General features: G+C 48.4%; 1 protein-coding gene across 5 annotated transcripts in view; it reads left to right on the forward strand.

The window, feature by feature from the left end:
* Positions 1-13,346, forward strand: part of LOC134527290 (DENN domain-containing protein Crag) — a 771,918-nt gene that overhangs the window by 249,585 nt on the left and 508,987 nt on the right. For all 5 annotated transcript variants that reach the window (XM_063359835.1, XM_063359836.1, XM_063359843.1 and 2 more), the window contains one exon: positions 9,382-9,526. In XM_063359835.1, the coding sequence (XP_063215905.1) occupies positions 9,382-9,526 (145 nt within the window). The remainder of the gene's footprint in view (positions 1-9,381; positions 9,527-13,346) is intronic.

Here is a 13,346-nt window from a genome sequence, read left to right on the forward strand (position 1 = left end):
GGTCTAACCTATGGTCTTGTTTGTTTTAGTTGGAAGTCTTTCTAAAGAGAACAAGGCATGTAGTCCCAATAAAATAGGGAGTTAATTTCCCTATTATTTCTTTAGTATCATTATGAAGTGCTTTTAAATTTTGTGTGGTTTTCTATTCGCCTTTTCATCTATTATTCTATGCGTTCTCACCCTACTTGGGTTTTAACTTCAGGATTTTCCCCATAGCGGTAAGTGGAACGCACCACTCAAAGCTAAACTCAAAATTTCTGGTTTGTTTAAAACGTTTCTGCCTATCCTGTTTATTCTGTAATATTCTTGTTTTCACCAGTGCTCAATTGGATTTTTGGCAGTGGGGTTCTAGTAGGGGAGCTGGCAGCTTTTGTTTGCTTCAACTTTCTTTCTTTCTGGACTGCCTTTTTCGATACTTCATTGCAGACTACTGAGAAGCGCACCTTTTCTATGTGCCGTTGTTCCCAATGCACTTCTTTGAAGCTCCGCTGAGAACTCCTTCACAACGGCCAGCACGCAGCAGTTAAGTCCCAAAGGAAAGGAATCCTGTTTATAATCATTCAGAATTTTTTTTAACATGAAACTTGGACACTCTTACCTACAAAAGCTAAAGTTTAAGGATAATAAAAAATAAAGACTAAAATTAAAAATTTGCTGTAATTGACCAGATTTGATCATTAATAGGTGCCAAAATATATTATCTTTCTTCTGGCATATGCTTAAACAATAAAAAAAAAACTATTGTATTTGTCTCTAATTAATTTCAGAAATGTATTAAACCATAAGTTTGAGGGCTACTCGGCTGTGGATCCCGACAGTCTCTGATGGAACTGGGCGCCACCACGTGTAAGGGCACGTGGACCCCGGCTAAACCTCTCTCTCAGGGTGTGACGTGACCCGAGCGAGGCGAGTTACCAGCCCTATTTCTGTTGCTTGGAGTATTGACTGACCCTGCCTAGCCCGATCTTAAGGCGCCGGGTACGCCTCACACCTAGCTATAGTAAGGAAGTACCACGTGGTCAGTAAAGAATACTCACAGTACTAGATTTTATGCCTTTTATTCCTTCCGCCCGATCTCACATACATGATTACGTTACACTGTTAAAATGCCGAGGCACGGACCAGATTAGATGAAGTTAGCTCACTCTCGTGGCTACACACAAAGTCTCTACGTAGGAAGATTAGTGAAAGTCTCTAAGCGAGAAATACGATTAGTTAAACTGCCCGCCGGTTGAGAGACGCCCCGGGGATAAAATGAAAAGGTTTTTGGAGATTACTTTACATGCCAGAATTACTCGATCAAAGTTTAGCAAGAGATGAAGTCCCCGGGTTGCAGACGCGTGCGCTCCCGACCGGTGGTGATGACGGACTGACTCGAGCGCAGCGTCGCTCGCGCTAATATCGTGCGCCAGCGATTGCGCCACGCCCGGGCAGGGTTACTCAGCGGCCTCGTGCCTCGACGGTGGAAGAACACAGCAGAAAGTTCTTATACACTAAGGTGGCTCTTTCGAGACCTTTCTAGCCTTGTCCAAGTCTGTGCCTGTTCGGGTTCGCCCGGGCAGCGTCCCTAACTCCGAACAACAGCGACACAAATGACACTGATGACACACCCAGCACTGGGACTAGAGAATAAGAATTATAAAGGAGTGTATATAAAGTAAATTCAGAAAAGGGGCTTCGCACTGACTCGAAATGCCTCCTTGCAGTCTGGCACGCAGTTTTAACACACACTTCCACACACGCCCATGTCCGTCGGTGGTGGACAAAAAAGGGGGGGGGGGGGGGAACGAAAAGAGAGGAAGGGAACGATGTCTGGCCAGGCTCAAGGGGGCGGAGCCCCGGTTGACGTCAATTGCCCCCCTCCGAAACAGCCTGGCATGGCGACGCTTCCCTCCGCTTGCACCGGCTTTGGTCACCCTCATTCCGTGCGCCGTCACCCCCTCCCCTGACTGGCGGGGGGCGTGGCCGGAGATTGTACCGTGGTGCGGGTGTGGGCACTTCCGTCGCGGCGTCCGCCGACCCGCCCGCTTCTCTCTCGTCATCAGTCGGCTCTTCCACCCTCACGCTGAACGTGGAGTCCGCTAGAGAATAGTGGAGGGGCCATAGCGGTTATTCCGGTGATCCGGGTCTACTCTCTGCCTCATCCGGTTCCCATATGAGTGGTTGCGGCCCAGCTTGGCCTCCTAACCCTCCGCCCATGTCATTGAGGAACCCCCTAAATGGAGAGACCTCGCCTTCCGAGTCCTCTAACATCTGTCGCGGCCGGGTCCCCGCCGCCACAGCAGGTGCCTCCAGCCTTGCCTCTACTTCCGGGAAACCTCTAAACCCGCCCCCTTCAGTGTCCGTCGGGGTTGACGTAATCGGCCATGCGGCTTCTCCGCTCTCCGTCTCTCCTTTTTCCTCTACCCCCTCCGCCCCCTCTCGAAGCGCCGCCACTCCGCTCGCCGTCTCTTTCCCCTCCTCCGCCTCCTCTGGCCGCGCCACCCCTCCGCTCGCCGTCTCTTCCCCCTCTTCCGCCTCCTCTGGCCGCGCCTCCCCTCCGTCCTTCGGCCCCTCCGTCCCTTCAGCCCCCTCTGCAGCCAATGGCCGTGCCGCTACCCCGCTCTCCGTCTTCCCCGTCTTATCAGTCTCTTCCGCCTCATGCGCTATTCTGATATCGTCCCTATGGTATTTGGCGGCCCGCTCTGAGGGCAGTTTGATGGTGACCATCGTAGGGCCCGCCCTTATGACAGGTACGGGGCCTATCCATTTGGGCGCTAGCCCGGCACAGTAGTTCCGGTGCCCGGCGGAAAGCGGGTGCAGCCTTGCATACACCATTTGCCCTGGGTTCAGGTCGGGGGGTGGGTGTGGGGTTTCCGGCGTGCGTTGCGTCTGATATGCTGTCTGGTGCCACCGCGCCGCGTCACGCGCCTCTGACAGCCGCTCCAGCCTGCGCTCGTGCGTTTATACTTCCTGCCCCGCCTCCCGCTGCTGTCTCACGTAATATTCCCCGGGGAGGGGAAGGTTCCACCCCTGCACAATGTTGGCGGGTGTCTCTCCCGTTGCCGCGTTCACACGCCGCCGGAGGCAGTAAAGTATCTGGGGAATGTGGGTATCCCATTGCGAGTGGTCGTCAGCGAGACGGAGGCGTAGCTGCGCCTTGATCTCTTGGTTTCTCCGTTCTGACGGGTTGGCGCGGGGGTGGTATACGGGGGTGGTGTGTAAAATCACCCTCCACTTCTTCCCCAGCTGGGTCCACGTCCGACCAGTGAATTGTGTGGCATTGTTGGTTAGAATCACCCTAGGGTAGCCCCACCTAGGAAAAAATTCCGTCTCTAGGACTCGCGCGATGGTGCCGGCGCGGGCATTGGAGAGCGGGTACGCCTCTACCCAGCGGGTAAAGCAGTCGGTGACGACTAGAAGGAACTTTTTCCCCTTGGCTGAGCACGGGTAGGGCCCCATCAGGTCCAGTGCGACCGTGTGAAACGGCTCCGTCGGCTGCCTCGGTACTTGCTGGGCTGTCCCGTCTGACCGGCGCGTCTTACGGCGCTGACAATGCCGACATCTGCGCACGCTGTCTCTCACAAACTTCGCCACCCCGGGCCAGTGGAACAGTCCTCGGACGTCACGAAGTGTCTGGTCCGCCCCTGGGTGTCCGGCTAGCCGGTTGACATGCATCATATCAAAGATTTCCCTCCGCGTGGGTCCCGGTGCGAACATCCGCCATGGATCCTCTGTCCCTTTCGGGCGTGCCAGCAGCTGTCCGTCAACCACTCGGTATCCCTCGCAGTTAGCCTCTCCGCATCGTCGTACGAGCTCCTGCGTCTCCGCGTCCGTCAGCTGCACCGCCCGTACATATGCGTCAAGGTCATCCAGTTCGGCGCCCGGTGGCAGTGTCGGCGTGGTGTCGGGGATAACCGCGCAAACGGCCGCATATGGCGTGGGTGTTTGAGCCTGGTTAGTCTGGCGGGCGCTAGTGGGCGGCAACAGCTCCTCCCAATCTGCGTCATCTCGGGCGATGGCAGTGCTGTCCGGGTCGCGTGACAGCTCATCCGCTAGCTCATTCTGTCTCCCGGGCACATGCTCTACCTCAAAGTCTAGCGACTGCAGCAACATGGCCCACCGCGTCAGCTTGGATCGTCTGCCCTACATCGTAGCCAACCACTTCAAACACTGGCTGTCCGTGCGCAATGTAAACTTCTGTCCTTCCAAGTGCGGCCGATAGCGTCTAAGGGCCCAGACTACCCTCAGACATTCCCTCTCGTTGACGCTGTATCGCCTCTCCACGTCACCGAACTTTGCGCTGGAGTATTCTATGACTCGTGGCGCCCCTTCTTCATCGAGTTGTAAAAGTATTGCCCCTATCCCTTCCTCACTTGCGTCCGTCTGCACGATCAAGGGCTTGGCCGGGTCGAGGCGCGCTAGTAAGTGACAGTTGGCAAACCTGCGTTTCAGCTCGTCGAAAGCCTTCTGGGTCTCGGCGGTCCACCTGAACGGCCGCTTGGGTGACAGTTGGTCCGTCAGGGGGGCGGCTACAATGGAAAACTCCGGGATGAAAGCTCGAAGCCAATTGGCTAGGCCGAGGAATTTTTGCAGCTGTTTGCGTGTGCGCGGGGGCTCTTTGTCTAGGATGACGCGCAGTTGTTCCTCCGTCGGTCTGTTACCCTCCGCGTTGACAACTAACCCCAGAAAACCCAGCTCGGTAGTTCCTAGATGACATTTCTCTCTGTTGCAAGTTAGGCCGTGGGTAGCTAGTCGTTCTAATACTAGCGCTAAATGGTGTGCGTGTTCCTCCCACGTTTGTGACCATATGATTATATCATCTAAGTATGCCGCAGCAAACTTGCCGGAGTAGTTATCCAGGACTTTCGTCATCATTCCTTGGAAAGTAGCGGGGGCGTCTTGTAGGCCGAATGGCATCGCACAGAATTGGAATCGGCGTCCGTCTGGTGAGGTAAAAGCTGTTTTAGGCCTGTCTTCCGGTTTTATAGGCACTTGCCAATAGCCCGATTTTAGATCCAGAGATGAAAAGATTTTTGCGTTACCCAGCCCTGCTAGGGTGTCAGCTATGCTCAAGAGGGGTGGTGGTGCGTTTATAGTGATTTTGTTGATGGGTTTAAAGTTAACGCAAAAGCGTAACTTCCCGTCCTTCTTCTCCGCCAAAACTATTTGGAAGTTATAGGGACTCTCGCTGGGCTCGATTATCCCGTCTTGGAGCATTTCTTGGATCTGTTCAAGGATGGCCTGCTTACCTACGTGTCCGTAACTGCCAGGTGGGATGAACATGGGTTCATGAGGATAAGTCGGGATGGAATGTTCAGCTAGGGTGGTACGTGTTAACGGGTCCGCGGCCGCGAACACACTGCACTGCTGATCTAGGGTGTTTTGAATGCGGTCACGGACTTCCGGGGGGACCCCGTGGCGGAACTCGTCGAGACTGACCTTGGTTACTTTGGGTGGTATAGGCTGCCCCAGTCCGTAGACGCTCCGTCGTCCCCGAGTGCCGACGTGCACGCACCCGGCCCGGACGTTGATGTCGGCGTGCTGTTCGGAGAGCCATGGGAGCCCCAGGATGACATCCTCCCGCAGCTGCTCCACTACCACGGCTGTCGTTGTTGACAGCTGGTCCCGCACGTACACCTCCAACGTCGTGACGCCCTGGGTGTGACAGGCGTCCCCTGTCGTGGCCAGGTGCAGGCGCCCTTCCCTGGGTTCGAACTTGGCGGGGTCAACCACCCGCGTCGTGACGCAGTTATAGCTGGCGGCGGTGCCAACGAGCGCGTGAACAGCGTGCCCGTTGACGACCACCGGGATTCGCAGCAGGTTGGCTTCCGCCGCGCCCACGTGGCCCAGGAGTGGCCCTGTCGTTGTTGTTGTTGGTGGTGCGGGGGAGGAGAACTGCTTTAGCTCGCCGCCCCCTGTCGCCCGTTTCCCGCCTGCTGACGCGCTGCGAAGTCAGGCCGGTATTTGTTGCGCACCGGGCAGTCTTCGTGCCAATGAAACGTGCCTGCCGGGCACGTGTGGCACTGTGGTGGTGGGCCGGCGCCGATGGCGCGCATCCGCCACGCTGGTGGAGGTTGGCTGCCCTGGCCGGCCCCGCCGCGTCTCGTGTTGCCGTCAGGGTCGGGCGTGACGTAGGGCACCAGCGCCCTAGCGTCTGCTGTGGTCGTGGTCTCAGCCTTAGCGGTAGCTGACGTAGTTATTTTGGTCGGTCTCGCGGCTTTCAAGTCCAGCTCCACGGCGCGGGCGTACTGGATGAACTCTTCCGCCGTCAGTTGCGTCACCGCGCGTAAGTGGGGGAGGATCTCCGGGCGCATCAGCTCAACCACATGTTTCAACATCTCCGTGGGTTCGCTGTCAGGGAACAACCGCTTGTACAGCCGCACCTTCTTCATGACGAAAGCTTCCGCCGTCTCCGTCTGGTGTTGTTCGAGACAGTAAAGTTCAGCGCGCGCCCTCATATCCGCCTTCACGTCTGCGAATCGCGCTTCGAAACGTCTCGTGAAGTCTGGCCACGGCATATCGTACTCATGCACGATCTGCCACCACGTCTTCGCGTCCCCTCTGAGTGCGTTCCCCACGCGGTCCGCCCACTCGTTTTCCGGCACTCCATACCGGTCCAGCCGCCCCCGGCACGTGGTTAAGAACTTCCGCGGGTCGTCACTGGTCCTGCCGGCGAACTCGGGGAGCTCCACGTGGCCTACTAGCGTGAGTCTAGCCCGTGGTTGGTCCGGGATGCGGTCCGTCGGTCCGCTGGTGTCTTGCGCCGTCTGTCTCACGTGTTGGCACCACTGACACGTGTACCACTCGTCTCGTAGTGATGTCACCTCGGGCTTAGTCAGACACTTGGTGTGTTTAAATGCTCGACAGTTCCTACACCATCCTCCCTCCCGCGCCTCCCCGTCACATTCCATACTCGTGCATTTCCTGTATTCCAGTCTGTGATGTTTCGCCCGCACTGTTAGTCCCTGCACACGTGGCCCGTCATACTGTCCCAAGCATACACACGTGTCCGTCGGCGAGACCCCTGCTGCCCCGCCCATCTGACGTGGTCGTGCGCAAACGGCACAGTACATGGCATTTAGTTGAAACAGTTCGCTTGCCTGGATAGGGTCCGGTCCGGGGTTCTGTCCGTGGTTGTCCGACATGGTGGTGTGTGGTGGTGAGACAGGTGGGCGTCTCTCTTATCCTCGCTACGCGCGCGACGCGGTTGGCGGTACTCACACACACACTCACCGTCTGGGCAGCTGTTTTTGCCCGGGATGCGATCACGCGGCCTCTCGCTGGGAGTTCCGTGGGCTGTGCGCGCTCTTGACCTGGTCACGTGCCACGTGGCCGGCCGGTCCGTTATCTTCCAGGCTCCCGTGTTTCGGTGCACAACCGCGTAACTCACACGCTCTGGTCTCCGCGGATGAGGTAACTCGCCCCGCGCTCTTGGGTGCCAATTGAGGGCTACTCGGCTGTGGATCCCGACAGTCTCTGATGGAACTGGGCGCCACCACGTGTAAGGGCACGTGGACCCCGGCTAAACCTCTCTCTCAGGGTGTGATGTGACCCGAGCGAGGCAAGTTACCAGCCCTATTTCTGTTGCTTGGAGTATTGACTGACCCTGCCTAGCCCGATCTTAAGGCGCCGGGTACGCCTCACACCTAGCTATAGTAAGGAAGTACCACGTGGTCAGTAAAGAATACTCACAGTACTAGATTTTATGCCTTTTATTCCTTCCGCCCGATCTCACATACATGATTACGTTACACTGTTAAAATGCCGAGGCACGGACCAGATTAGATGAAGTTAGCTCACTCTCGTGGCTACACACAAAGTCTCTACGTAGGAAGATTAGTGAAAGTCTCTAAGCGAGAAATACGATTAGTTAAACTGCCCGCCGGTTGAGAGACGCCCCGGGGATAAAATGAAAAGGTTTTTGGAGATTACTTTACATGCCAGAATTACTCGATCAAAGTTTAGCAAGAGATGAAGTCCCCGGGTTGCAGACGCGTGCGCTCCCGACCGGTGGTGATGACGGACTGACTCGAGTGCAGCGTTGCTCGCGCTAATATCGTGCGCCAGCGATTGCGCCACGCCCGGGCAGGGTTACTCAGCGGCCTCGTGCCTCGACGGTGGAAGAACACAGCAGAAAGTTCTTATACACTAAGGTGGCTCTTTCGAGACCTTTCTAGCCTTGTCCAAGTCTGTGCCTGTTCGGGTTCGCCCGGGCAGCGTCCCTAACTCCGAACAACAGCGACACAAATGACACTGATGACACACCCAGCACTGGGACTAGAGAATAAGAATTATAAAGGAGTGTATATAAAATAAATTCAGAAAAGGGGCGTCGCACTGACTCGAAATGCCTCCTTGCAGTCTGGCACGTAGTTTTAACACACACTTCCACACATGCCCATGTCCGTCGGTGGTGGACAAAAAAGGGGAGGTGGGGGGGGGAACGAAAAGAGAGGAAAGGAACGATGTCTGGCCAGGCTCAAGGGGGCGGAGCCCCGGTTGACGTCAAGTTATTAAAAGGTAACAGACAAACCATAAGATACCATTTGCTGATTTACTGTTTATTAGTTTCTCCTTCCCATTTAACGATCCACAGATTGCTGAACAAAATAAGAGTCAGTATTTCTAAATTGTTCTTTATTTTATTACTTCCACCTTTAAGGAGTTATAAATAGTTAAAAGTTTTATGTGTTAATTACATTAATAATGCATACCTGAAGACTTATTAAACACACACACTATCATGCAAACCCACACAACCCTACACGCCCCACACCTGCACCTGCCAGTGCACACGGACACGTATGGAAATAGTGTTACCCAAATGCCTCAAGTAACTACTAATGCAGTGTAATGTACGGATAGAGTTGCAGTTGTGCCAGCTTCCGGGAATTTCTAATCAACTAGATTGTTATACTGCCAGCATTTGAGCTAGAGAATACAGTGTAGGGTAGGTTGTGATGCTGCAGAGGTGCAATTTTCTGGGAGCTATTAATTGTATCTGAGAGTGGACAAGTGTTTGATGTTTCTGCTAGCACTAGAATGGAGTGAATGCATTGTAATTTAAGCTGTGGTGTGGAAGTGGTGCCATTTTCTGGGAGCTATAAATGTATATGAGAGCAGACAAATGCCTCGTGTACTGCTAGCACTAGAATGGAGTGAATACATTGTAATGTGGCTATTGGTGTTGCAGTGGTGCCATTTTCTGGGAGCTACTAATGTATCTGAGAGCAAACAACTGAATAATATTAATGTCAGCACTTGAGCCAGTAATGCAGAGTAATGTAAGGTGTGGTATTGCAGTGGTGTAAGCTGATAATCTGAGAGTGGATAATATGGTGATGTTACACTAGCTGTTGAGCCAGTGTATGGAATATAATCAATATTGTGGTGTTGCAGTGGTGCCAGCTTCCGGGAGCTTCTGATGAATCTGGGAGCGGACAACTGCCTCATGGCGCTGTTGCTGGCGCTTACGGAGCAGAAGCTTCTGGTGCATTCGCTACGACCAGACGTGCTCACAGCGGTTGCCGAGGCCATCTCCATGGTGAATTTTCAATTTTTTTTACCTTCACTCTCTTGATACTTATGTGAATCACATATCATTTATATCTCTATAGTATCCATGCAGTGAGATTAAATCTCACTATATACCATCTGTATCACCATTTTCCTTTTGTAGTGGTGTAGAATGGATATATGATTATTTTTACATTATAAATATTTAATATAAATTTTTGTCTTTGTTTTTGTGTCTGAACTTTCTAAAATGTATCTGAATAATTTAATAACTTTATTTTTTAGTATTTAAATTTGTTTCTTTAGTCAACTTTTTACTTTTTTTCTCTGATCAGCAACAAGAAGAAAATCTTTTGAAATGTTTTTTTTTTCTGCAAAGTATTTTTTTTTATTTTTAGCTACTCTGGTGCAGAAGTAGTGTCCCGATTTTTATTAATAATTTTTTTTAATTAACTTTTTTAATTTGAATACCATGAAACACATAATTATGCCTTATACAAAACTTAAAGATGTAAATTAAAATTTGTATTCTCAAAAAACATAAAAAAGAAGAAAAACAACACCACATTTTTGGGTTGGCACTGGTTTTTCTAATCAACCAACCAGTCTCACTGAGAAAGCGACATCTAACATAAATACACATAAATACAACAAACATACTGTAAGTGATTTATTTACGTCAGTGTTATAATCCTTGCAAATTGGACATATATTTAAAAGCTGCAAATAAAGAGAAATACTTTTTCAATAACAAACTTTCTATGAAGTAAAAAAATGGAAAATACAAAGGAGTCAGGGCCTATGTATGTGTTTATGTGTGTGTGTGTGTGTGTGGGGGGGTGGGGGGGGGGGGGGTTATCAAGGATTTTTAGTGCCTTAGGTTCACCCTGATGGGACTAAAATTACAAGTCTGTTGTTAGTATAATTCATAGAAAACCTCACAAGTAATGCAATATGCACAGATCATGTTGAGAATTATAGCCACATCAACGTTTGGAGTCCTTAGGTTGGTTTGAAAAGTTCTATATTAAATAAATAATGAGGAGGGGCTTGACAAAATCATTTGTCCCCATGCCCTTGGTTTTTCTTACTAGCCCAAAATGTAGTGATAAAATTATGTTAAATTAATCAAACTGTAAAAAGTAGAGCCTGCTTTTAATATGAAAACATATTCATGTTTAGTTTTACCTTAAACCTGAGAAGCTGAATCATGGTAGATCCTTACCCTCTCAACATATAAAACAGTGGCTTAAAAAATAATAAAATATTACTAGGTTTTAATGTAAATAATGGCTGATTATATGTTTCAGAGGTAGTTTTATGTTAGGAATGTATTTTTATGCTTATATTTTCCATTAGTTCATGGTTTTAAGTATGTCTGTTAATTTACTTACCACTTAAAATTTATAAAGCTGCTTAAATTTATTATTACTAGGTCTATCCGAATATTCAAATTTTCGAATATCAAAACGAATAGTTTATTATTCGTATTCGATTCGAATTCAAATACTAACACTTTGAAAAAACGAATATTCAGTCATTTACAAAAAACGCTGAGCGGGATCACTGAAACCGGGAAACGGAGGTTTCTCTCGTTGGGCAGGGGCAAAAGTTCCGCGGGATTTTCGTAATGTTTTAGAGTTACGTTTGTGGAGATATTCCACTACATCTGGCCACGTAAAGCCTGTTTGAACACAGTAATTCGGAGCGATAACTAACGTATTTTATGTAGAAGAATGTCGTCAGGTCATTTAAAATAGATTTGAACTGTAAGTATACTTATAAAAATAAGTACGTGTCTGTAAAATCCACACAACCGGGGTGTTATAGGTGACAGTTTTAGATTAGAGGGTGAAACATGGTTTGTCGGGACTGTAATTACGTTCGGAACATGACAGCGAAGAGAAAGAAAATTGCACAGACCATGTGGAATACATCTGGCTGCATACTCACAGCAAAGACTCCAAAAGCCTAACATGCTACATCAATGTTTTTCAATAGGATAATACACAGTAAACGACCGGATGCAGGCGGCCACCCCCCTCCCCCTTCCCTTCAAACCCTTCCACCACTTCCCAAATTCCTCGCGTAGTGACAGCTCAGGCAATTATCCTATCCCGCGCGTCAAAAAAAAAAAGGTTACACTAGGAGAGAGTTTATTAAAGTTCTTTTTTTTTTTTCAGATCCTATTTTGATTCCCATGAGAATTAATTCCCAGCCCGAATTACAGGAAATGAAATTCCATTCCCACACAGCGTATTTATGAAGTGTAGTTGCTGTACATATACAGTACCTTGTGAGTGTGTCTTATAGTAACATTGACTGCTGAGATTTTATCATTTGTGGAATAGTAAGGTGGCATACATACCCATTACTTATAAGTACTTGCGCAGTGAACATCAGAATGGCTGATGTTTCAACAGTGGGACGATCTGTGTATTGGAAATTTTTTGACAAGTCGCAAACAAGTAAACAAGAAACAATTTGCAAACGATGCAAGAAACCTTTGAAAACTCCAAAGGGTATGTATTAAATAGTTATATCATAGTCATTAACGTGAAACATCCATCACCTTTGCATTAAATTACGTAGATAATTTTTTTTAACAGTTCTTGAATATGATAAAGGATTACATTGCTATCACATGGACAGGTTAGCACATCTGTGATTGGCAAGTGTAGATTTTAAGTATTGTTTTTTTGTGCTAAAGTGTGCTTATGTAGATAATAACAGAACTGCACCCTTTCTTAACCTAATAAAAATCTCGCACCTTATTTAAGTCTGGAACTTTTAATATTTTTAAAATCAAGCACCACAATTTTAAACATACTCAAGACACTTATAATGATGTAAATGGATATTTCATGAAAATGGCAGATGTCTAGATTCATAGCATTGAAAAAATTTTAAACGTTCTAGAATTCAAAACTTTTTTTTGCTTGAAACAAATTATAGATCTGATCTTGATATGCTTAAGTGAAATAAATTTTTAAAAAAATTGGATTTATGACGATTGCAATATTTATCTTAGTTAAAATAATGCAGTTTTTTTTTTTAATTTTAATTTCTATGTAATAAAATTTTAAAAAAATTCTAATAAGTATTTTTATACTGTATAAATACATTTTCCACTTTTTCAGGGACAACTACTACCATGATTAACTAGTTGCAGCTACATTATGATGAATATTCGGATTATCAATCACAAGTCAAGAAACCTAAGGTTACAAGGACACAGATGGAGACTTCTGCAGGTTCATCACACACACAGTCAACAATTTCCAGCTTCATTCAGCCAACCAAGTGGGAGCCTTCAAACCCTAATGCAAAAAAACTAACTGACAGGGTAGCAAATTTCATTGTTAAAAGTATGCATCCCTTTGCCATTGTAGATGAACCAGGATTTAGGGCAATGATGGAGGAAGCACAACCCAAATACACTGTTCCAAGCCGTACAACATTCTCACGCAGTATTGTTCCAAATTTGTACCAAAAATGCAAATGTAAAATGCAGGAAACATTGGCTAATGATATATCCAAGATATTCAGTCAATGTCATTCACAACAGATTCTTGGACATCAAGAGCCTCAGATTCTTATCTGTCTCTCACTTGCCATTATGCAGACACACATTTTAATTACAGGTCTCACTGCCTAAAAGTCAGTAAACTGAGTGGTGCTCATACAGCACTTTCCATAAAAGCTTCTATTGTTGAAATTCTGGAGAAATGGGACATATTAAGTGAAGGAAACACTATCCCACTGTTTATTGTCTCAGACAATGCTCGTAACTTTAGAGCTGCACTTGAAGCAATAAATTGCAAATCATTAACGAGTTTTGCACATAC

This window comes from Bacillus rossius, chromosome 1 (genome assembly GCF_032445375.1).
Source record: "Bacillus rossius redtenbacheri isolate Brsri chromosome 1, Brsri_v3, whole genome shotgun sequence".
Taxonomy (NCBI): Eukaryota; Metazoa; Arthropoda; class Insecta; order Phasmatodea; family Bacillidae; genus Bacillus; species Bacillus rossius.